At 34.5% G+C, this 25,444-nt stretch overlaps 1 protein-coding gene, 1 non-coding gene and 1 pseudogene across 2 annotated transcripts; all 3 read right to left on the bottom strand.

Annotated features, from left to right (window-relative positions):
- Nucleotides 1–10,733: 10,733 nt before the first annotated feature.
- Nucleotides 10,734–12,581, bottom strand: GK2 (glycerol kinase 2). The gene has a single exon (XM_006907620.1). The coding sequence runs from the start codon at nucleotides 12,578–12,580 to the stop codon at nucleotides 10,916–10,918; it is 1,665 nt and encodes a 554-aa protein (XP_006907682.1). The 5' UTR covers nucleotide 12,581; the 3' UTR covers nucleotides 10,734–10,915.
- A 3,533-nt stretch (nucleotides 12,582–16,114) lies between these two features.
- On the bottom strand, nucleotides 16,115–16,411 carry LOC102896418 (annotated as a pseudogene).
- An 8,062-nt stretch (nucleotides 16,412–24,473) lies between these two features.
- LOC112476401 lies at nucleotides 24,474–24,592 on the bottom strand. The gene has a single exon (XR_003045051.1). It is a non-coding gene; the product is annotated as a 5S ribosomal RNA (ribosomal RNA).
- Between the last annotated feature and the right edge of the window lie 852 nt (nucleotides 24,593–25,444).

Raw genomic sequence — 25,444 nt, 5'->3', positions numbered from 1 at the left:
TAAAAAACGATAGCAGTCCTAATGGATGTGAAATGGTACCTTTTTTACGATGTTGATTTTCATTTCCCTAATGACTACCGATGTTGAGCATCTTTTTTTTTTTTTTGCATTTATGCGGAAATTTATTTTTTGAATTTAAAATTTTTTAAAATGCCAGTTTATTTATTTATTTTATTGATGTTGAGCATCTTCATATGTGCCTATTGACCATTCTTATATCTTCTTTGGAGAAATGTCTATTAAACTCATTTTTTAATTGTTTTTGTTTTTGTTTTGGTTTGTTTTGTTTGTTTTTGTTGTTGAATGGTAAGATTTTTAAATATATTCTGAATAGTAATCCCTTATCAAATAAATTAATTGCAAATATTTTTGCCCAGTCTGTGTATTGTTTTTTCACTTTCTTGATAATGTCCTTTGAAGCATAAAAGCTTTTAATTTCGATAAATCCCAATTAATCTTTTAGTTGTTGTTGTTGCTGGTGCTTTTGGTGTTATGTGCAAGAAATCATTGTCAAATCCAATGTAAGATTTTTTTAAATGTGTTTTAATAGCCTAGAAATAAGTTGATTACATTAACTTCTCTCTCTTTTTTTTTTATTCTTTTGAGTTGTACTCTTCACATCCTCTTAATAACACAAAAGATAAATAGAACTATCATGCAGGTTGCCAAATAATGCCTTAGTTTATAAAGCAATGTTTATCATATACATAATTAAACCTGTACTGGTCTATGACTATTCTTTCTTGTTTTTTTTTTTTTTTTTTTTAGGAATCCTTCTGCTATTCTGTTTAAAAATATAGAAACCAAAGAATCACTCAACTCTTCTTCTGTCTTTATAATAATGACAGCAATAATAGCAAACTTTTACATGGAGCTTACCCATTTCAAAGAGTTGATCTAAGGACATTAACTCATTTACTCCACAAACAATCCAGTTATTCCTTACAACTATCATTATCATCATTATCACCATCCATATCCTCATCTTCTTTTTATAGTGGAAGAAACTGAAACACAGAGAGGTTAAGTAACTTGGCAAAGGTCACATAGTAAGTGGTAGGGTCCGGATCTGAAGCCTCTGGTTGTTGAGATTTTGGGTTATGAGATTTTTATTATGTTACTTGCCTCAACATAAACCTTTCACGGAACTCTAGTCTTACAGAAAAAAATAAGATCTATATTCTTTGCTTGACATTCAAGATTCTTCAAAATCTGGTTCTAACTTTTATTATCCACTTTCTTCCAACATTATCTGCTCTGTTTAACAGATATAAACTCTAGAACTTGTCTCTGATGCTATCATTCATAGCATTTCCCACAACTAAGTTTATTTTCATCTCTTTATCCTTTGAATATCTATTGATATTCTATCCATCTTAAAAGTCTAGTTCACATTTAGAAGTCTGGTTCTGCCATTAGAATATTTTCTTCTAATTCCTGGCCTTTCCTTTCTGTATTATTTATAGCATACGCAATCCACTCATTTGCACAGAGATTATTACCATGAGGATAAACCCTATTTCTTCAGAAACTTTTGTTACGATCAATAAGAAACTAAGGACTAGAAAAGGAAACTCACATATGAATTGACTACTTTATACTGAAGTAGGCATCAAACTAATCAGAAGAAAAAAAGACAAAAGACAATGGAATCTTGACTTGGAATAAATGTGGGCATTGTGGACTGAATATAAGAACTTTTTCAAAAAATAAATTCAATTAATCTGACTTATATGGTTGAAATTATCTCTAGAATAATGTAGTAGGGCTAAGTGAAAAGAAATCATGAAAAGCCACATGTAGAACAGGTAATGTTAAAAACTGAAGTAACTTGGTATTGAGAAGAATTTTGAAAAATTATAATCCAATAACTGATTTCTAAGACATGTTACCAAACTTTTCAAATCTTTAAATCTCACCAAGAATCCCACTTATTCACCCCTAAATAATGAAGATGATGTCTACTTTTTAAGATGAAAGAATGAGATTCATCCTGTGAAAGGAAAAATACCATGAACAAAGTGTTATTTTATGTCTCTGATTTTGACTGCCCAGGAAATCTGCAGAGATTATCTTTGACAGCTTCCAGGAAGATCTGGCTGTGTGATTAAGTGAAACGATCACAAGATTCTCAGTCATGGGACCCAGTGAGAGATGATTAGGCATTCAGTATTTATTAGAGGGCCAGAATACCTAGAAGGTGTAGTGGATGCCACATCATTGGTGGTGATGGTGGATGAAGTAAACCTAGAAGAATAGATGGAAGGCTGACTATACATATATTCAGATATTAAAAACCATGCTAATTAGCTTATCTGGGGAATGACGAAATTAGCACAACCTTTAAAGCAGTAAGGTAAAAGGATCAGATTTCTGTATTCAAAAGATATGTGTGGCCATGTAGGGTACCTGAGCTGACAGGGTGATGCCTGTGAAAACATGTTGGTAGTGGAAGTCACCACATGGGGCCCGAGGGCTCAGGGCCACTGGGCAGCACTGAGCAGAGGACTTTGAGTTCCAGTGCGACTGAGGGACTGGCCCAGAGTCTGTTCTGCCCACAAACCCAGCCAGAAGGATGGCTCTCCTCCTGCACTGCTCCAAGACCACCAGACCATACCTGGAATGAGAGGATTAGAATGTTGGGAATAGACTCATTTTTGAAGATGCCAAAAGGAAAACATAGCTGAAAATCAGGCATGAGCAGTGGATGAACAAGATCACAACAGAGGTTCGAAGTGTTCCCTTGACCATCTATATCTGCAATTATTAAGAACCCCTGTGCTAACCCCTTTTCTGATGATGAACAACAACCAGAGGAAGGAGATGCTCAAGAAATGCTTATAAGAACAACCAGGAGGATTTTGAGAGAATGAGGATCTTGAGATCGGGTCCTCCTTTCCTTCTTTGCCTCTGAACAGCTCCTGCAGCTGAGAGACCTAGAAGCTTTTGTTTGAAGTTAAGAAGGCCAGAGGAGTGGGGAGATTTCCAAGCCAGATCTAGGGCCCTGGAAAAAAACAATAAATTATGTTAAAGTCAGAGAGAGACAAAGATGGAAAGGAGAGGAAACAGTAGGGGAAAGAGAATCATGGTGGAAATGCAGAGGATAAATCAGAGATATGAGACAGGAAAAGTTAGATTATTGTAGTGTATAAGATACCGTTATCGGGAGATAATGGTGATGCCTGAACTAAAAGAATGTGAAATAAAAGGAAGAAACAGAGATAGGAAACCTTTTATATTCAGTTATCTTAAAATAATTTCTCAGTGCTTGAAACAATTTTGAGTGTTTAGTGGAAAATCTTATGCAATTACCACTGCATTTCTAAATATCTTTTAATCTTATTTTAGAGAAAAACAGTAATTTTTAGTGTTAGAATTGAAATCTTTAAAGAAATTTGGCCCATGGTATAGAAGAAAGTTCCCCTAGGTTCTAATCCCAGTATTTTCAGGCACAAACCACCCCTGAAACCTTGGGCCATTACCTCTTCTGGACTCCAGTTTCTAATATTTAACATAAGGGACTGACGTATAAGATCTCCAATTTCTAGCTAAAATTCATGAGGGATCTATTTTAAATTTAAAGTTTTATCTTTCTAAATCTTAGGTTATCTTCTTATAGCCGTCTCTAACATATCAAAAATGAAAAGTAAATTCCTGTTCTCCAGGGACAGCTATCAATCATATGACAAAAATGAGATATTGTGAGATTCTGTAGAAACTGTTTTGTAAAAGATTTATGCACTGTTTATCTATGTTCTTCTTATCTGTAGGCATTGCATGGTTCTTGTAATATGCACTGAGGCTGGTATAAGAAGGTAAAATGATAGCGAACCACAGAAACAAATGGGAGAGAAACACACACATAAACAGGCTAAGTATTGACAACAATAGAGCTGAAGAGCAGAGGCTGTGAGGGGATGAATGAAAGATAGATAAATGATCGTCCAAGTACTTACCAAGGCAAACATTTGGTATATAATTTGTTTTTGATACAATTGTAATGAATGTCATTCTTCTCTATGGAACAAAACGCCAGATCTTTAGCACATCACTGCTTGGTGCCCAGTAGGCAGCGAGTGCCCAATTGCCAATGCCACTTTTAGCTCATGTTCGTCTGCAGGATATTAAACAGACTGCCATCCTTTTGATGTTTGTGAATACGAGTAGTAAATACCATATGATATGACTCAATGAATTTGTTTCAGGAAAAAAAAAAAGACAAAGAGGAGTATGAAGAAGGGAAGAAGGTGGAAATTTACATCCCTCTCTGATATGAAGGAATGCACTAGGTAAGGTTCAAAGGATAACAGTGTTAGGATGGTGAGTAGTAAGCTTTGTATCAAGAAAAGAATGGTACATCTACCAGTTCACTTCTAAATTTCTAGCATGTTTCAGGATTAAGGAAATGGCTCCCCAAAGAGTCTGTAAACATTATTTTTTTCAGAAATAAAATATCACTGGAGATTAGAGAATGATTTTATCATAGTTAGGAATCTTTCAGAATGTATCTGGCTTAAGTGGCCATAAAAATTGTATGCATGTGTGAGTATGTGATTGTTCACCAAATATATGGTGGCCAAGACATAACTCTAACTTTCGTAAGAAATTCACAAGCATTATTACCTTTACTCTCATCTTGTAAAAAAGTCATAACAGAGTTCTTTGAGGCAGACAAAGTTCAAGAAAAGCCCTGTCAGTTGGATGGAGCTAAAGGAACATTAGATTCACAAGATAGAAACTTAGATTTTAATCTTGCTCCCAACATCTTTGTGACATCAATTAAGTGATTTAAATTTTTCACTTCTTTGTATTTGAAGATATTAGACTAGATGGTCTCTTAAGCCCTATTCAACTCCAGGCTTTCCTGACATTGAAGGAAGTAGTCTTGCAGTTTTCTTTGAGAACATCTTTTTTGAAAATACTAAATTCTATGCAAATAATCATATTCCCCAGATCAATCATCTCTTGCATTCTAAAGCTATACTCTTTCTCAATTACGAAGGTGATTTTCTTATTCTTTTCCTCAATATTCTCAAATGTGGAACTGAACTAATCATAGATATCCATGGCTGATTTGAGATAGCTTTGGGAAGAAGCGATCAGTTTATTCAGAGAAATAAATTTGAGGCCACACAAACCTTATCTTATAACCAGAGAGGAGAGAGAGAGAGAGAAAGAGAGAGAGAGAGAGAGAGCGCTTTTTGCTCCAGGACGTCTACTCATTCCCTGCTCTGGTCAGAGAGAGAGAGAGAGAGAGAGAGAGACAGCGCGAGCGCTTTTTGCTCCAGGACGTCTACTCATTCTTCATTCCCTGCTCTGGTTACTTTGCTAAGGCCATACAAAGGTGGAAACAGGGAGGTACTGTTAAACAGGTTGCCTATTTCAGTTCAGAGAAAACCTAGACAAATCAGAGTTATCCTTATTTGCAATCACTAGAACATTTTTGTCTTGGTTTTTGCCTAGCTCTCTTTTGAAGCTACTACGATAGACATATACTAAGACTCTCCTTACTATTTATTTTTGGCTTTGTAAATGTTTTCCAAATGTGAATTTCTTATTACACTTGAAAAACATACTTTAATAACCCAGTATAAGAAAGACTTGTGGAGTTTACAGTGAACTAAATTTCATAGGTAGTTTAATATAAAATTATTAAGACAGTCTTATCACTCTTTACTTTTTTCCCACCAAAGGTCTGGGCTGCTGCTGCCTCCCCCTTCCACTCCCCCTCTTCCTTTTTTTGTAACATAAATCAGTTTGTTGAGGGCTGATATGATAATGAACTGTAATGTATGCTAAACACACAGAGGACAAGGATCACATGCAATTTCTCCAAGGCTCAGATAAATAGGGCTGTAAAGGTTGTTGATGGGAACTGTGAGGGAATATTTAAATATCAAATTTATTCATTTTGTTTTGATTGAAATAATCAGAATAGACTGTAGAGCTGTCATTTCTGTGGGAGGTTAAAGTAGGTAACTGACTGAGATGATCTGGAATTTACTCTAGACCTGCTGGAAGATTACCCTAGGGGATCTTATTAGTTCACATGATTTAAAAAAAAAAGCATGAAAACAAATTTTCCATACCTAATCGTCATTGAGTTGGTGCATAATGTTCCACCTAAATGATGATTGTTTAATGTAACATTTATATTTATGATAACAGGGCTTACCAGTGAATGAAACAATAGCTTCTCTGTGATATTATGGGTATTAATATCAAAATGATAATATAAGCACTAGAAATAGGCACACACATAATAATTTAAGATTCTTTATAGGGTGAGGAGGGAAAGATGTGTATCCCTCTAAAACCTATGTGTATAGTTTCCATTCCTAGAGCTAAGCTAGAAAGGCCTTGGGTGTTTAGTGCTGCTTCTATGTGGATACTACAATAGGGTATCTTTAATTAGATTTAATAGTACAGCTTGTTCCTATCTGGATACCTATAACATTCCTTTCCTTTCATGACCTTCTTTGTTTCTTCTCTTTCTCTTCCTCCTATGCACCCTTTCCCCTCCCAGATACGACTTACTTGTTTTAATTCACAAACTGCATCTTTGGAAAATAGTGTCAGAATTAGATGCTTTTCATTCTCCCAGTTAGTGTTTGAGTTCATGCTCTCTCATACATACACCTGACATTAAACGATGACTTGCTGTTTTATAATATGCAGGCAATGAGACCCCATCATCATAATTTAACCATGTAGTTCTGCTTAGTGGCAATATAGAGAAATTATTAATTAGCTAATTTTATAATAGAATATACAGAAGCTCTTGTATAGCCTCTGGGCAAAGTACTGTAATTTACCAATATCATGTTAAGTTAAATTATGAAAATGAGACTTATAAAGGCATTTAAAAAAAAGAAAGCTGATAATCACAGGAGTGTAATATTGAAGGAGTGAGAATGAAATACAGAGTTTGAGGAATTTTAGTCTGATTTTCTCATATCTTTGTTTGTGACTCTTCATAAGGTCATTTGCAGCAAGTCTCAGACTGAGAGTTATGACCAAATAAATGAAATGGGAAATTAATTTGTTTTAAATGATACTAGATATTATCATGTACTTCTCCAGCCTAATCACACAAATGACTTCAAGTAAAACTCATAGACATTTTAGAGAGAGTAACTGACACACCCCATCCTAGCAGACTGTAGAATCAGCGAGAGAGTTTGAAGATAAAATTTTTTCTTTTTAAAAAAAGTTTTATTGAGGTATAATTTATCCTATAATAACTGCACATATTTGAAGTGTTCTATTTGATTAATTTTGACATAAATATTCACCCTTGAAACCATCACCATAATTAATATAATGAGCATATCCATTACCCCCCAATATTTTTTGTGGTCCTTTATGGTTATGCCTTCTACCCCTTCCTGCCTTCTCTTCATCCCCCTGCCTTACCTCTCCCCCCGCCCCCACCAGCCCTATTCCCAGGGAGCCACTGATCTGCTTTCTGTCATTACACAATAGTTTGCATTTACTAGAATTGAATATGAATGGGATCAAACACTATGTAGATAGTCTGGCTTATTTCACTAGGCTTAGTTATTTTGAAAGCCATCTACATTGTAGTGTGTATTAATAGTTGCTGAGTAGTCTTCCATTGTATGAATATACATGGTTTGTTTATTTATTAACTTGTTCATGGACATTTGAATTGTGTCCAGTTTGGGGCTATAACTAATAAAGTGCTATGAACGAATCTTTGTACAGCCATGTTTTCATTTACCATGGGCAAATACCTAGAATGTTTATTTTTTAAGAAACTGTTAAACTGTTTTCTAATGTTTGTACCATTTTACATTTCCAGCAGAATCATATGAAATATTCAGTTCCCCATCTTTACCAACTCTTGGTATGACTGATTATCTTTTGAATTTTAGCCATTCTAGTCAGTGTGTAGTTATGTCTAATGTAGGCTTTCTTTCTTAGTCTGTTAATATGGTAAAATACATTGATTGAGTTTTCCAGTACTTACTCATTATCCTATCTTTATATCCCTCCACTTGTTTGTGATGTCTTATCTTTTTTATATATTGTCAGATTAATTTTGCTAAAATTTCGATGAGAATTTTTGCATTTAGATTTATAAAGGATATTGATCTGCAGTTTTTCTTGTAATATCCTTGTCTGGTGTTGGAATCAGAGTAATGTTGTAATCCTGTCCTCATAGAATTAGCTTGAAAATGTTCCCTCCTTTTCAGTTTTCTGGAAGAGTTGTGTAGAATGGTTATTATTTCTCCATTTGGGCTTGGAGTTTCTTTGTGGGGAGATTTTAAACTAGAAATTTAACTTATTTAATAGAGAGATAGGGCCATTTAAATTACTTTTTTTTTTTTTTGTTTTCCTTTCATCTAAGTTGTCAAATTTACTGGCATTAAGTTTTCTTATATCCCGGTATTATTGTTTTAATATCTTTAGAATCTATATCACTTTTATTTCTGATAATGATCGTTTTTGTCATCTTTTTTTCTAGTCAGTTTGGCTAAAAGTTTATCAATTTATTGTTATTCTAAAGAACTAACTTTTGGCTCTATTGATTTTTGCTATTATTTTTCTGTTTTCCATACCATTGATTATTGTTCTCATCTTTATTATTTCTTTTCTTCTATTTACTTTGTATTTAATGCCACTTTTATTTCGTTTTTTTATTTGAACCATTTTCTCTCTTCTTTAGTCTTATAAATTTCTCCCTAAGTACTGCTTTAGTAATATCTCATAAATTTTGATTTGTTGTTTTTATTTTCATTGTGTTCCAAATACTTTCTATTTTCCTTCTCTATCTCACTCGTGGATTATTTAAAAGTTTGTTATTTAATGTCCAAATATTTGGATATTTTCAAGAAATTTTTATTGATTTATAAGTCCAGTGTGCTCAGACAGCACACTTTGAATGAAATCCTTGCAAATATATTGAGGCTTGGTTAATGGTCTGTATAAGGTCTATCTTGGTAAGTGTTTTATATGCATTTGAAAAGAATGTGTTTTCTCCTATTATTGGGCAGCATGTTCTATTAATGTCAATTAAGTTGTTTGATAGTATTGTTCAAATCTTCTCTATTAAATTTGTCTACTTGTTTCATGAGATGTTGAGGAAGAGATGTTGAAATCTTCTACTATAATTGTAGATTTATCTACTGTTTTTTTAGTTCTATCAGATTTTGCTGTGTATATTTTAAAGCTCTGTTTTAGTTGTATAAGTATTTCAGATTATTTCTCTATACGAAGTGGCCCCTTTATTATTGCAAAATGTCTTCATTTATCACAGGTAATGTTCTTTGCTCTGAAATTTACTTTCTGATATTAATAAAGCCACTCCAGCTTTCTATTAATATTAACAGCATATCTTTTTAATATCCTTTTTCTTTTAACTTTTTTTTTAGTATCTGAAATATATTTTTTGGAGGCAGTATATTTTTGAGTCTTGCTTTTTTATCTGATGACAATTTTACCTTTTAATCAAGATAATTAGACCATCTATATTTAATGTGGTTTATATGGGTAGGTTTAAATATATTTTTCTGCTGTTGTTTTCTATTGTCCTATCTTTTTTTTTCTCCCTTTTCATCTCTTTTCTGCCTTCTTTTGGATCAATCGAATATTTTTATTGTTTTAGCTTATGTACTTAATTTCCTTATTAATTATAATTTTTGTTTTGTTATTTTAGGATTTAGAGTATGCATCTTGAACTATCAGTGTAACAACTTGAAATGATGTTGTACCACTTCTCATATAGTATATGAAATTCTTATATTATTGCACTTCCATTTATCCACTTCGAAATTTCTTGCTTTCTTTTTGTTTTCTTTTATATATGCTTAAACTCCATACTTGATTATTTTTGTTGGAGCAGTCAATTCTTTTTTTCTGCTTGAAAATAATGCTTACTGTAGTATTCCACATTTTTTTCAACATATGTTCATCTAATACAATTAAATCAAAAGGTAAAGCATAAGAAATAGAGTTGAAATTACATTTTTTAATAACAATATAAAACATGTGCTTAAATTTTAAATACTGTCTCTTTAAGAAAAAGTTTCTCCTGGTAAATAATATGTATACACATTGCCCAAAAATATATACAAATATTTACACTAAAATATTCATGTATATTGTGGTCTACTTAAGACTACTCTTTTTATAAACTTTATAAATGGGCTACTCTATATGAAATATATAAGCATATATGTTATACATACCAAGTAAAGTACATAAAATGGAGAGATAAAAAAAACTAAGAAAAAAGTGTCCTTTTCCCTTTAGGAACTATATAGCAAACTGTTGTAATTAGTGAGATCATGTAAAATGAAGAATTTTAATTTGGCAAATATTTTCCAGGAATATATTTAAGCTATGGGAATATTAAATTTCTATTGTAAGAATGTATGTGTCCATTAAACATTCAGTAAAGATATTGTGGTCTCCTTCATAAGTACCAAAGAGGGTTTTGGGGGTCTATTAAAAACAACAAGTCCCTCAGTTTGGGCAGTTAGTTACACCTCTTAATCAAGTGCATGACACAGAGAACCAAATCCAGATTCATAGTGTTAGAAAATGTTTGGTGAAAGATTCCACAGACAGAATCCGAACATCCTATATTCTAGAGGGCATGGGGCAGAATTTTATGACAATGGAGGGGCTTAACATCTGAAATAGCTGGCCCAAACTTAACTGACAATATTAAAAGTACACCAAATGTTTCCACAGTGGTTTTTTTTCTTTTCTTTCTGTAATTTATTTATTTCAAGCCACAGATCCACTTGTAAGGTTCCCATAAGTCATGCAGGAAGCGGTTTATAAATAAATGAAGAGTCTATTATGGCATCTTCTATTAAAACACAGAATGGTTGGATTCTTTCATAATATAAAAAGGTCACATCTTGGAAATCCATTCTTGGTATTAATATGCTGTACCTGATATGTATCTTGCTCCAATTAATATCATCATGCTACTCACTATAAAAAAGCCCAAGGGCAGACTAGAGAAGATAGCAGAATCACTACTTTCAGGAGACTGAGTAGTAACCCAACTCATTGACTTCATCACGGCTTTCTTCCATGTGGAATAACGAATTTCACTTTCAGTGGCCTTGATCTGTGGATCAACCCGCTCCATCATGACGGCTGACAAATCCTCGGGTTTAAGACTCCAAATGCCCACACCTTCTGCAGCTCCTGCTGCCATGGCAGCTCCCAGTGCAGTTGTTTCAGGCATAGAGGGCTTTATTACTGGAATATGCAGAATGTCTGCTTGTAGTTGCATAAGAATTTGGTTGGTGGTCATTTTTCCATCTACCTGCAAATGACTGAGTGGAATTCCACAGTCACGGTTCATGGCATCCACTATCTCTCGGGTTTGGAAACAAATAGCTTCTAATGCAGCGAAAGCAATATGGCTTTTATTGGTGAACTGAGTGAGACCACAGATTATCCCTCTTGCACTGGGATCCCAATAAGGTGCATATAACCCTGAAAAGGCTGGGATGAAGTAGCAGCCATAGGAAGTACCTGCTTCTTCAGCAAGTTTTTCAACTTCTTCTGAGGTTTCTATAATTCCAAGATTGTCTTTTAGCCAGCGAATAACGGCACCTGCTATAGCAACAGAACCCTCCAGTGCATAAAATGCTGGCTTTTCTCTGCCTAATTTGTAAGCCACTGTGGTCAGAAGGCCATGTTCAGAAAATACACACTTACGGCCGGTATTACATAGTAAGAAACAACCTGTTCCATATGTGTTTTTGGCTTGTCCTTCCTGGAAGCACATTTGCCCCACTAATGCAGCAGACTGGTCCCCCAAACACCCAGATATTGGCACACCTTCTAAGGACCCAGCTTTCATTAAGCCATATATCTCAGAAGAACTGCAGACATTTGGGAGAATGCTCATGGGAATTTCAAAAAAGTCACAGAGCTCTTTATCCCATTCCAAAGAATGAATGTTGAAAAGCATTGTCCTACTTGCGTTTGTTACATCTGTACAGTGGACACCTTCATTAACTCCTCCTGTCAAATTCCAGATAAGCCATGAATCCATGGTACCAAAAAGAGCTCTATCTTCTTCAATGGCTTTTTGAACTTCGCTCACATTGTCGAGAATCCAACGAAGTTTCACTGCACTGAAGTAAGTGCTAAGTGGAAGGCCTGTCTTGGACTTTACAAAGTTATTATTTCCTGGAATTTTTTTACTAAGATTCTCAACTGTAGACTGGGTTCTCAGATCCAGCCACGCCACAGCATTGTAGAGCGGCTCTCCAGTTAACTTGTCCCAGATAAGAGTGGTTTCTCTCTGATTGCTGACACCAATAGCTTTTATGTTGGATATATCAATATTCACTTCGTTAAGTTTCTCACACGTTCTCTCTATACACTCATAGACAGACTGAAGAATTTCCTTAGGGTCTTGTTCCACCCATCCTTCTTTTGGAAACTCTTGTGTTAATTGTACTTGATGGTGACTAAGTAGTTCTGCTGTTTTTGAATTGAAAACCAGAAATCTAGAAGAGTTAGTCCCCTGGACCACTGCGCCCACCAACGGCCCCACAACTGATTCCTTCGGGGCTGCCATGAAATCAATTGGTAGACTCAGCCAAACTGCTGCCGTTAACCAGGTGATGGAGGTGCGTATGGGGAGGGGGAGGGGCACGCTGCAGGAGTCTAAGGCGCAGGCGCAGTAGCTGCCTGGGCTGAAACTGAAGCTGCTCGAGGCAACCTTTGCCCTTCAACTGGCGCTACACCTTCTCACCCAGCTTTTCCGTCCCAAGCCCCGCCCCGCCCCAATCACTCTATTAGGAGGTTTTAGTTTTTGAAAAAATCATGTATTTACCCATGTAATTACTGTTACCATTACCTTCATTCTATTATGGGTCCATATTTCTGTTATCATTTTCTTTCTGCTTTTAAGATTTCTTTCAACATTTCTTGTAGTGTGTGTGGATCCACTGGAAATGAATTCTTCCCGCTTTTGAAGATCTGAGAAGTATTTCCTCTTACTATTTAAAATATTTTCTCGATGTAGAATTCTAAGTAACTTTTTTCGGGGACGGACCTTTAAACTTGCTTCACCATCTCTCTTGTGTTGTTGCAGGTATGAACATCACTGTCATCCTTATTTTTAACATGTCAATTTTTCTTTCACTGCTTGTAAAATTTTTTTAACTATCAGTGGTTTCGTTTAGTTTTGTAATGATGTTACTTGGTGTAATTTCTTATTTCCTGTGCTTGGGCCTCATGAAGCTACTTGGATCTTTGGATTTATAGATTTCATAAACTTTGGAAAACTTTAGACTGTTATTCCTACAAATAATTTTCTTTTCTCTGCTTTAGGAACTCTGGTCACACATATTAGCATTATACCACAGATCACTAATGCTCTACTCATTATTATAATTTTCTTTCTATGGTTTATTTTAGACAGTTTCTATTGCTGTGTCTTCAAGTTTACTAATCTTTTCTTCTCCAATATCTAATATGCTAATTCATCCATTATATTTTTCACCTCACACGTTGTACTTTCTTTCAAAGAAGTTCTGAAGTTTTCAAAATATTTACTTAATGTTTTGAACACATGGAATACAGTTAGGATAACTTTTAATCTCATTTTCTGCTAATTGTAATGTCTGTGTCAGTTTGGGTTCAGTTTTGACTGATTGCGTTATCTCTTCATTATGGCTTATGTTTCACGGCTTCTTTGTATGCCTGATAATTTTTGATTAGATGCCAAATATTTGAATTTTACCTGGTTGGGTTGCTGGATATTTTTGTAATCATATAAATCTTGAGTTCTGTTTTGGAATACAGTTAAGTTATTTGGAAATAGTTTGATTCTTTCGGGTCTTGCATTTAAGATTTGTTTGGAACAAGACAGTGCTCAGTCTGGGACTAATTATTTCCCTTTACTGTGATGAGATCCTTCACTGTATTCTACCCAAGGCCCATGAGAATGAGGTTTTCCTGGTTGGTGGGAATAGGCCATGTTCCCAAACCTGGGTTAACACTGGATACTATTATCTTTAATTTTTCATGTGCATCTTTCCTCAGCCTCAAGTATTTTCCTCTCACACATGCACTGATCAATAATCAAATGACTATTCTAGGGATACTCTCTGGAGATCTCCAGAGTCTTCTTCCTGTGCAACTCTTTTCTTTCCAGTACCATGTCCTGCACATTCTAGCTGTCGTCATCTCTCTGGATCCTGAGCTCCCATCTCCTCAGCACAAGATCTGCACTTCACTTTCCTCTCCCAGTGCTGTGGCCTCAAAACTCTCTCAAGGCAATAAGTTGAGAAGTCATAATACTCATGCCATTTGTTTCTTGCCTCCTAGGGATCACTGCCCTTCATTGCCTAATAGCCAGTATCTTGTGAATTGTCATTATATATTTTTAAATTATGCAAACTGTTTTATATATTTTGTCCATTTTTCATCATTTCAGATGATAAATGAGGATAAATTTAATTTCTCTTACTTCATCTTGGCCAGAGTGAAAGTCCACCTAGAATTTCAGATTGGAAAGTTGGTGAATAAATATCCATTTTCTCACTAATGAAAATTTATTAAATATGCATTCAATGAATGGCAGTTTTCTGCATTAGGCCACAAACTACGCTTTTGAGTTAGCTCAAGGATGAAGCTCATTTATTCTTAGTGAAACTAAAAGAACACGATGGAAAATAACGTAGAAATCAACAATAATATTGTTACTTTACTGTTTTAACTGGCTCATATTTTCCATTTTAAGTGAAAATCCTCCAAGGAGTTTTATGAAAAGAAAATTTAACAACCAGACTTGATTTGAATGGTAAAGAATTGAAATCAATAGTAAATGGTACAGACTTTTCTGATCATATCTTTTTTCAGTTTTTAAATTTCTATCAGAGATTCTCTAATAGCAAAAATTTAGAGGCAACATTTACCATTATGTCAGTTTACCATACTATGTTTGAATTTTCATGGAACAGATTTTAAATTTTTTTTTAAATGTTAATTTTTATTGCCAAGTATTTGGTAGACCCCAAATTTCTTTTCTACATCCCTTCACCCTTGCACATCAATATATACACATAAATGTTCCCAATCCTATTAGTTTTTGAACCTAGGCATACTTTTAAGTATTTTGTGTTTAATACAAGTAACTTATTTATAAAATTATTAGTTCTAGTATTAGTTTATATATTAGTTTTACTGTTAATAAATTGTAGCTACTAAATAATCAGATAAATGTCTCAATTTAACTTTCTTAAAGTAATTACAAACTAAATGATGGATTTAACCAAAGCTGACTAATGTTTTCTTTCTTTTTTTTAAATGAGGAAGCTTAAACTAGCTCCACTATTTTTTTCATTTCAAGAAAAATTTAAAAATCTTTTGCTTGTTAGTCTATAACAGCTTTCCTGTATTCTAATTAAAGCACCTCTGTAATAAGGACTGGCACTCTCTTATTTGTGAATACATTTAACTTTATAAGAAATTGTTATTTCATTTGTATTATATTCCATACAAATGCAAATGCTTTAATGGTGGACATACCATTCATAATAGTCCCCCTCAAATCAGATATTTCTTCAAAAAGTCTTTTACTATAGAATTGTTAAAATTAGAGTTCTTAAATAAATTGACTTTCTATTATTATTTATTTACCTTTAAATCTACTCTAATTTTAGAGTGCAGTTACTTCTTAATGTACAATCGTTTAAGTGATGTCCACACTGTAAGGTTTAAAATGCATTAATTCATTTAGTAATTTGGAGGATATGTTTTGAGAAGTTGCTACATATGGGCTTTATTATAGTGGTGCATAAACATTTTTCTCCCCTATATTACATCTAAGTTAACAGTCCCAACTAAATTTACTTGCGTATAGTGACATATCTTCCTTTGCACATCATGTTTTAGAGAGCCATCCATTTTTTTTTTAATTTATACATTTTTATTTGGCAATGTTTATATTAGTACAGTGAAACTAAATTTTAAGAAGCACTGGATATCATTAGTTTTGGATATAGTTAATTTATTACAAAAGAGAGACGTGGAAATTATTTACATGATGAGATTGCAGAATGTCAGTGGAATGGGCAGGATGCCATTTCAGTAGTGATTTATTTTAGTCTACATGCTTTCCAAGAATGTCGCCATCTCTAAATAAAAAATAATCCTTGTCGTCTAGAACCACTTTGGTGCTGTCATATTCTAGAAGAACTTTATCTCTTATTTTCATGCTGACTGGTTGAATCTCTCCACCCTTTCCTTTAGAGCTCCATCCAGCAGCTACTTTACAAAAAGTTTTGCAGTTGCTTGCAAAACTTTTCCTTGAGATTTTTCTGGCAGTTTCCGCAGCATTCCTTTCAATTAATATTAGGTCAAAGAGGGGAAGAAACTTTCTACATGCCTGTCCTGCCATGACTTCTGTAGCCACAGTTCGTGCTCTGCTCTCTGCGCTGCGGTCACAAGGAGAGACCTGCAGTCCGGCCGTCTGGGCATGTGAACTTGAGAGCCACTCATTTAATAATTGCTTTTCCCCTGTAAAACTCACTAAATTATAAATTCAATGGGGGCAGATATCTTGGCTGTTTTATTCAATTTTGTGTCTTTCGCAGTTAGAACAGTGTCTGACCCAAAGCAGAAATTCAAGAAATATTTGTTGAATGAGTTAATGAACACCACTATATATAACTCTCACTTTATTAAGTAATTATCATAAAGTCAAGATAATTTTAATTTCTGGATGAGCTATTGGTTATTCATTTTACAATCTAATAAGTAGGTTGATGATGAGATGACAGAATGGAGAAATAAAAAGATATATGATAAAATTAGTATAGTAAAATATTGTAGAATCGATGTGGTAGATACAATGGTGTTGGTAAAGTTCTTTCACCTTTTTTATGTTTTCAAATTTTTATAACAAAATATTGGGAAAATGTAGTGCAAATACAAAGCTGTTCAAGCTGGAAAATACAGTGAATAAAGATCTATTTCATACAGGTTCATTTGTTTGAAGGCGCAGTTGAAAGGAATAAAAGAGTCACTGCCAGTTTACGTTAATGTGAGAGATTCTGTGGTGGAATAATCTAGTTATAATTCATCTCAAGAAAACCATTAATTGTGAATTCTTTTCATTGAGATATTTGCACTTTTATTATAGAAATTTTCTTCTGCTTTTGTAATCCTTGTGAATCCTAGGAAGCCAATATGTTTAACTCCTTGGCTTTTAACAAGAAATATCAGGCATTCAAGGATGCTGCTACGTTTTCCAGTCTCTAAAGAATGGGAATCAATTTTGAAAATTTCAATTTTATCAAATTTGGACTTAGCCTTTAATTTAACAGTGTGTGCCCTGATGGTGAGGACATTGAATTATATAGTTTGTGGCTAGGAAATTTAACTTTTTTTTTTAGATTGTGTCATAGCCAATGCATCATCACAGTTGGTAATCTTCAAAACACTGACGCATTTCTCTACATGCTGTTCCCAAATGTGCTGGACCAGCTGTTGAGAGCCATGCCATCCAATCGCCTTGAAGACCTCTTCTTGGACCACAAATCACCTAACATACTATCCCTCTTTGTTTTAATAAAGAATGGAAAAATTAAAGCAAGCTACCATGGTTTATTACTCATGTTTTCTCTGTTAAGCATGGGCTGTGGGAGTCACTGAATCCACATTAGGAAGCCTTGGCATTCTAGGTAAGCACTTATAACAGACAAGTCAATAAGTTTAATATTCACCACTATGAAAGTGATTTTATGAATGTTTGAATCTTGAAATTTTTGATTGTGTGTATGTGTGCGTGCGTGCGTGCGTGTTCTTTGTCATTTTCCCAGTGAAAATTGCCCTGACACTGATCTCAATGTTAATGTATTCCTGCTTACATTTGACTTTGGAATATGTTACGGCTAATTATCATTACACAGGATGAAAGATCAGAGCCCTGAGTGGGGTGCTTGGGTTTGGAAACAAAGGGAGACCAATTCAGCATCTTGGCTCTAGGCCCAACAATTGTAATGGAACATCTTGAATCTGGTGGGGGTCTTTGCATCTATTTCTTTTTCTTTTTCTCCCTCACTTTTTGAAAGGGGTTAGGAGGAAGGGGGTTAGGGGTTTGAAGGGGCTGAAATTTCCCCTTGAACATGATGTCAATATGTTGGCATGTCTCCTTTTATTAAGATGCCATCCAACTGATAACAAGTCCTGCTGTGTTTTACCAACATAAAAAATTAGACTGGAGACCGAGGAGCGGCAGGTGGCTTTTGGCACCAAGAAATAATCACACTTGATGTGGAAAGTAAAGTAAAAGGAGCCATCTGTTCACTGCAGGAGGACGTGAAAAATCACATTAACATATTGTCACTAACATCATGAAATACACAGTTAATAATAAATTTAGTTATCATGGCAAGTCGCGTTGGATACTTACTCTGAAAATGCAGAATGTGAAAGATGCTCTTTCTTGCCCACTCCATCTTTTTTTTTTCCCCTTGGAAAAAAGAATACAGACTTTAAATTTCTCCTTGGTGTGTGTGTGTGTGCGTGTGTGTGTGTGTGTGTGTGTGTGTGTGGTGTGTGTGGCGTGTGTGTGGTGTGGTTGAGGGGAAGAAAGTGTTTCATTTTAAAGCCTTGCTGTGGTTCGTTGTTGCTAAGTGAACGAGATGGAATGAATGAGTTCTTTGATTTTGTCCACTTATTATCCACCATGTTACCTATAGCTTCTTACCTGGATGGAGAAAAAGAGATGCAGGAGAGAAAAAGTTTGTCTGAATGATGTCCCTGTATAAGACTCAGAGCATTCAAACCCTTCTAGGAAAGGCGTGGGATGGCAGAATGCTGCCATAGAAGAGAATCACTGGCTGTAGCCTTTTCTTGAATGTCTAATGGACATCTGCCTTTAGTCTGCAGTGTTCTTGCTATGTATTTTCCTAGTGGCTTTTGTGTGAGATGCCTGCATATACTTCACAAGAGAACAAACATATTTAAACAATGTGATGGGAAGGTTTTATTGCACTATTTTTTTGCATGTGTTGTTTACATGTGTCAGCAAAATAAATAAACAAACTACAGAGGCTGCAGGTCAAACTGAACTTGGAAAAATTGGAATTATTGTCATTGAGTCATTATTAGAGCCATGTTAATACACTTTTTTGCTGTAACAGTATGCTTTCTAGTTTCTTATAGTCATTGCTTATTGTTACTGCAAATTTATGACTTAAACCCACATTATTGTTAGTATTATTAATATCAAGGTCTCAGTCTCACTATTTACAAAATTATAGTTGTCATGTAATTGAATTTTAATAACTTGACCAATAGTTATTCCCTGTTTATGATTGTTGGTCTATGTACAGTCATTATCACATTTGTTAGAGAATAGCAATATACAAATAACTTAAAAATATCTGTATACAATCATGTAAATTTCTAAAGAAATTTTCCTCCACTAAAATTTAATGATTAAAAAAAGTGTGCAGTGAAGCTTTATTTTTATTTTAAGTTAATGGAAGAACAATGGTGTACAAGAGGCAGCCATTTTTGGTAGTATTAACTCATAAAACCTGAATGACCCTTTAAAGTAAAGTGTGAATTAGGATTTCCAACTTTTATTCAGGCAATGACTAGACAAGTTGTGGTGACATTTGGAGAGGGATCTGTTTTGTTGGGTGTTGGTAGATTTTTCTACCAAGGTGTTGGTAGATTTTTCTTCTGTTACAAGGATATGGCATTCTATTACTAAGGGTGAATGTTACCATGTATTCCTGACTTAGGTATAGAATCTGCTACCTTAGTCCAGTCATTACTAGGTCTTATGAACAAAGACTTACATTTTTATTCTTTAGAATTTTTTTTAAGTGATATAATTTTTGTTTTCTCAGACGATCTGGACACAGAACTCACTGTCTACTGATGAACAGCTACAGATCTGTTAATTTTCTCCTTTCTTCTTGGGTCATATGCTGGTTCACCTTCTGGAACATTCTTCCTTTTCTCCTATACCATCTCTTTTCCAAGGTAACTTCAGATCATTTTCTTTCTTCTGGAAACCTTTTCTGACCGCTTAACCTAGTTAGATGACCTTAGCCGGTCCTGGGGCTGATCCAATAGTCTGAATCTACCAAAGCTTTTGGTCATACTTGAATAAACTATACCTGAATAAACTATATTTCAGTAGATTAGAGTTCATCATTTCACCAAGTTTTATTCAGCTTGGGGGCAACATATGAGCTTAATTTTGCAGAGATAAAAACTAGCAAAGAAATATGTTTTATAATTTCAAGTAGGAACTATATATTTCTTCATGTGTAACCTTGCTCTGTTTAGAATGAAATGAATTGACCAAGTGAATAAGTATGATTTGAAATGATGAAATGAGTTAGTGGTGTCCTCCCAAAAGTTATTGTTATATAGACAGTCACATATATTATACAGAAATATACATGCTTAATTCATTGTATATTTAATATTTTAATACTTATGTACTGAAATGTTTTTAATAATAAGTAATCTCAATACTAAGTGACATACTTATAGCCCTGTTTTTATAAACTAAATATCTAGAAAAAACAGCCACCAGAACCGAAAATGTCTGTGATAATCATCTAAAAAGGTAAGTAAAACCAGAAAATGGTCGTAATAAATGATACTCAGTTTTATTCTGTAGGAAATTATCAAATGTTTATAGACTTAAGCTGGGAGTATTTTGCCACAATGCATCATAAAAATTACTTCAGACTCTTAGAGGTAGTTGTACAAACTGATAAGCATTTTCAGAATTGACAGTCCCCCTTACCCAGTATATATTTCATTCCCTACATGCTGGGCTTCTTTGCAGTTGTTGAAAACAAAGGCAGATGGGCACTCTAGTCAGCCCTAGGGGACAGGAGTAACACACTTCAGAGCACCTGGTGCCACGAGAATCCTTCTTTTCATCAGATAAGCTAATAGACCTAGAGAAGCCAGGAATTCAGTGATATCCTAGAGGGTCATCACTGAAGTACCTAGTATTCCCCTAGCTTCACAGAGAGTGTTGAAAGTGTAACTTTCACTGTGACAGCCAGGTTTTTACGTGAAATAACATATTAGAGAGAATGATGATTTTCAGTATGGAAAACATTCTGAGGTTGACGCTGATGAAGAATCGTAGTGTTTTCCTTTTTCCTATTTTTTTTTTTTAAATTGTGGTAAGAACATAACATGAGAGCTACTTTCATAACAGATATTTAAATATATAATACAATATTGTTATCTATAGGCATAATGTTGTACCTATCACAAGAACTTATTCATCTTGCATAACTGAAATTTTATAGATGCAGATTAGCAACTCCTCATTTCCCTCTCCCCGCCCCCGTTCCTGGCAACAACCATTCTATTTATTTATTTACTTTTGGCTTCTATGAGTTTGATTATATTTAATACCTCATGTAAGTGGAATCATGCAGTATTTGTCCTTCTGTGACTTATTTCTTTTCTCTTTTTTTGGTTATTTCTAAATATCTTCGGTAATTCTACCTATCAGTAAGTACCCTTTACTTTTCTTCCTTTGAACTTTTGAGGCATGCAATGGCTTCTCATTCAGCACTATCAATTCCTTTTTAATATCCATTATTCTCTTTTTTTCTGATTTCAGTGTAAGATACTGAGGAAAGAAGATTACTATAGGTGTTTCATAGTCCTAGTAGTGCCTTGCGGATAGGAATAATAGCCTATACTTTTGCTTTTCTCCTGTTCCTTTCCCTCATTTGTTCAGGAAGTATTTACCAAGTATCAACTATTTTATAGTTGCTGGCATAGCTTCTGGGAGACAATTGTGAACAAGACTGACACAATCCTTGTCCTTATGAGGGCCTAGTGGGTAAATCAGACAAAAACTGAATAAACAGAGGTAAACTCATTACAAATTATAATATCAGAATAAATGGCTAAGACTGGGTATAACTGGGATGGGAGAAGTGATTGGCTTTCCTCTGTTTTTTGTGCTATTTTTCTTGTCCATTTTTATCTTAGTTATCTCCTCTTCCAACTCAAATATTCCAAATGTCTTCTTTCAGTTTGGGTATATGTCCGTAGAATAAGAACAATGAAAGGCTAACCACTTCTGTCATTTTTCTCTTTCTACTACACTTCTCCTGGGTGTGCATAAGCAGACACCCTCAACATAAAATAGTATGCCTTACAGAATACCACACATTCAACAGATTATGTATAGAATAATTCTGATTAAATTAGAATGCAGATAATACGCTTTGCTAACACTAAAAAGTTAAACATGTTTTCAGATACTTAATGGTACTCTATCGTTAATATCCTCATAATATGAAGTTTTTATGAGCTAAGCCATGCTTATAAATCCCACAGAAGGTTCATGATGTGTATGTATAGAAGAGCAGAATGATAGACTCTGGGTGAAAATTATTATTACTCCTTAATTGATTATCCTAGTTCAAGATTGGTTATATATGCCATTGGACATCCTCCTGGTTTTGTAGTAATGGTCACTATATATCTTCATATGTTGTTTTAGGATAAGAATAAACAGATACACAGCTTTATTATGTGAATTCAACTGAAAACCACACACATTACAATCGATAAGAAATAAAATATGGAATATGGGCTCATGACTAAATAAAGGAACATGATTCTCGATTGCACATAAATACCAGTAAATCTATCAAATAATCTGCTTTTACATTCTGCAAAAGGTAGACCCTCAAGGATACTGTGCTTTCAAATTGAATTTTAAAAATTGAGAGGGATGAAGAACTTGTAAAGAAATCATAGCTATAAATTTAGAAAATAGAATATCTATAGAGATACTATATTTTCTTGGGCTGCCATAACAAAGTATCACAGACTGGGTGGCTTAAACAACAGAAATTTATTTTCTCACAGTTCTGCAGGTCAGAAGTCTTATATCAAGGTGTCCGCAAGGTTATTTCCTCTGAGGTCTTTCTCTTTGGCCTGTAGAGGACCATGTTCTCCTTGTCTTCACAAGGGTTTCCCTCTGTGTGTGTCTGTCTGTGTCCTGATTTCTCTTCTTAGAAGGACACCAGTCATATTGAATTAGGCCACACCTGTATGACTTAATTGTACCTAATTACCTCTTTTAAAATCCTGTCTCCAAATACTGTTACATTCTGATGTTCTGCTGGTTAGTACTTCAACATATGAATTTGGGGGTGGGTGGACACAATTAAACACACAACAGATGCTAAAATAACAATTATTAAATAAATCAGGGTCAGGATCTAACCAGGAAATTAGAAACCACTTCAATTATTTACAACAGAGAGAATTTAAAACAACAAAAAAATGATTTCATAGGTGATAGAAGAGTTGCAAATCTAAATGCGGTAGTGAGGCAACACAGGGATTAAAATTAGGAAATTCTTTATAAGCCTAGAATAGAGAGACCAAGTACTAACAGAGACAGGGATAGGATTACCTGGTGGGAGCTGGAAACACGTAGGCCCATCTAAGGGGGCCAGAAACACTAAAGCCAAAAGAAGGAACACGACTGCTACCAGAGATAGTGCCCAAGGTAGAGAGAGAATGGAGAATACCCTGGTTTCTCCCTTTCTCCTACTCTCTATTTTCCTGCCAATACCCCTTAATGGCCAAATCCGACATAGGAGTCTGACAATTAAACCTGCTTGGTCTGCCCTTCTGCTTTACAGACAGAACAGGAGAGAGGCAAGGAGTGAATCTGAGGGCAAACAAGTCAAAGACTGGCACAAGTACTGATAAAAGAGAACATCATCAAGTGATTCAAAATGGTCCTTTAAGTAAGTGAAAGATTTACATATTGATGGTTAGAGACTGTTATTATATAAATCTAACTGGCTTTATTACTGGCTAACCAAGACTTATTTTATTCTTATAATTTCTTTAAAAATATTTCTCCTCTTCTTTGCCTACAAGGTCCATATCCCTTCCCACCCCACAATCTGTGCAATTCTAAATTATAAACATTGTTTAAAACCTTGCTTAAATTCTCCTTGAAATTTTTCAAATTCTTTTTTCCTCTGTCTTGTTAATCCCCATTACACTCTGTCTATATTGGTCTCAAGGCACTAAGAACTTTCCCATCCAAATTAGCAGCTACTTATATGCACAATTATGCACTTTTCGAGATCAGGGCCTGGGGTTTTTATATTTCACACATTTTTTAATCCTGCAGCTTTCACATTATTGATGATCAATAAGTATGTCTAGTGAGTAATGGTGCTTAAGAAAACTCTTACAATATTGGCAGTATTTTCATTTAATATCTTTAATCTTAGTACCTTTTCTACAATTTTTCCATCATCTTTACCATTCTGGATAATAAAACTAGTAGAACACAAGAATTTTTTTCTTTTTGATTTCTTTTTAAAGGAAGATATAGTTCACTTAATGGTTGTGTAGATGAGACTCCTTAGCCTGGCATTCAAAGAACTGCCATAAAATTTTGAGTAAGTATTTTTTAATGTCTACAGCACCTGGTGTTCCTAGGTGGTCTCCCATCCAAGTACTAACCAGGTCTGACCCTGCTTAGCTTCCAAGATCAGATGAGATTGGGCATGTTCAGGGTGGTATGGCTGTAGACTAAGTATTTTAAGCAAACAGATCTTTTCTATTATTTTCTCGCCTTTTAATAATCACATTTGTAGATCTTGAAATAAATCTGTTCCTTCCACTAACATTTATTATATAGTATGGGCCAGGCATCTCTAGGCATTTGAAATATATCAAGAATCAAAACATACTCATTTTTTTCTTATATTCTAGTAAGAATAACAATAAATCTAAAAAATAAATTGTAAGTTCACTTGAGGTGAAGTATAATATGAGGCAAAAATAGAATGAGGTTAATAAGATCAGAAGTACCAGGATAGAGATAGTGGGCTGATTGTCATTTAAATAGGGTGGAGAGAGTCAGCCTCTTGTGAAGGTGACATCCGAACAGACTTAAAGGAGGTGATGAAGTTAGCAATACAGGTGTCTGGAAGAGTTTTCCAGGCAGAGAAAAGAAAATGTAAAAGCTCTAAGGTGGTAGAATGCCTAGAACAGATGTTCTCAAACTTTTTAGTTTCATAGAGCTCACAGTGTCTAAGTAATTTTTTTTAGTGTTTCTAGACCTGAAGAAACACTTAATAGTGCTGTTCATTAAGTAGTTTGTCACAAGCAACTTAATAAGTATTTTTGTTCAAACAATAGTTATTTGCAACAGTAAAACACACACATTACAGAAAGCTATTACTTTTTTCATTCTTAAATGAATGAACTGTGTGTGCCTTCTGGGGACTCACCTTGGTTGAGGTGCTAGGATTAGAAAAATTTTGGATATATTTTTAAGATAGAGCTAGTGAAATATGTTGATGGATTAGATGTGAAATACGAAGAAAAGAGAAGAGTCAAGGGTGATTGAGGTTTTGGGGCTGAGAGACTGGAAGGAAAA

Source organism: Pteropus alecto, unplaced genomic scaffold, assembly GCF_000325575.1.
Source record: "Pteropus alecto unplaced genomic scaffold, ASM32557v1 scaffold161, whole genome shotgun sequence".
NCBI classification, from domain to species: domain Eukaryota; kingdom Metazoa; phylum Chordata; class Mammalia; order Chiroptera; family Pteropodidae; genus Pteropus; species Pteropus alecto.
Note: the sequence above shows the minus strand (reverse complement) of the source record. Positions and strands in the feature narration are given on the sequence as shown.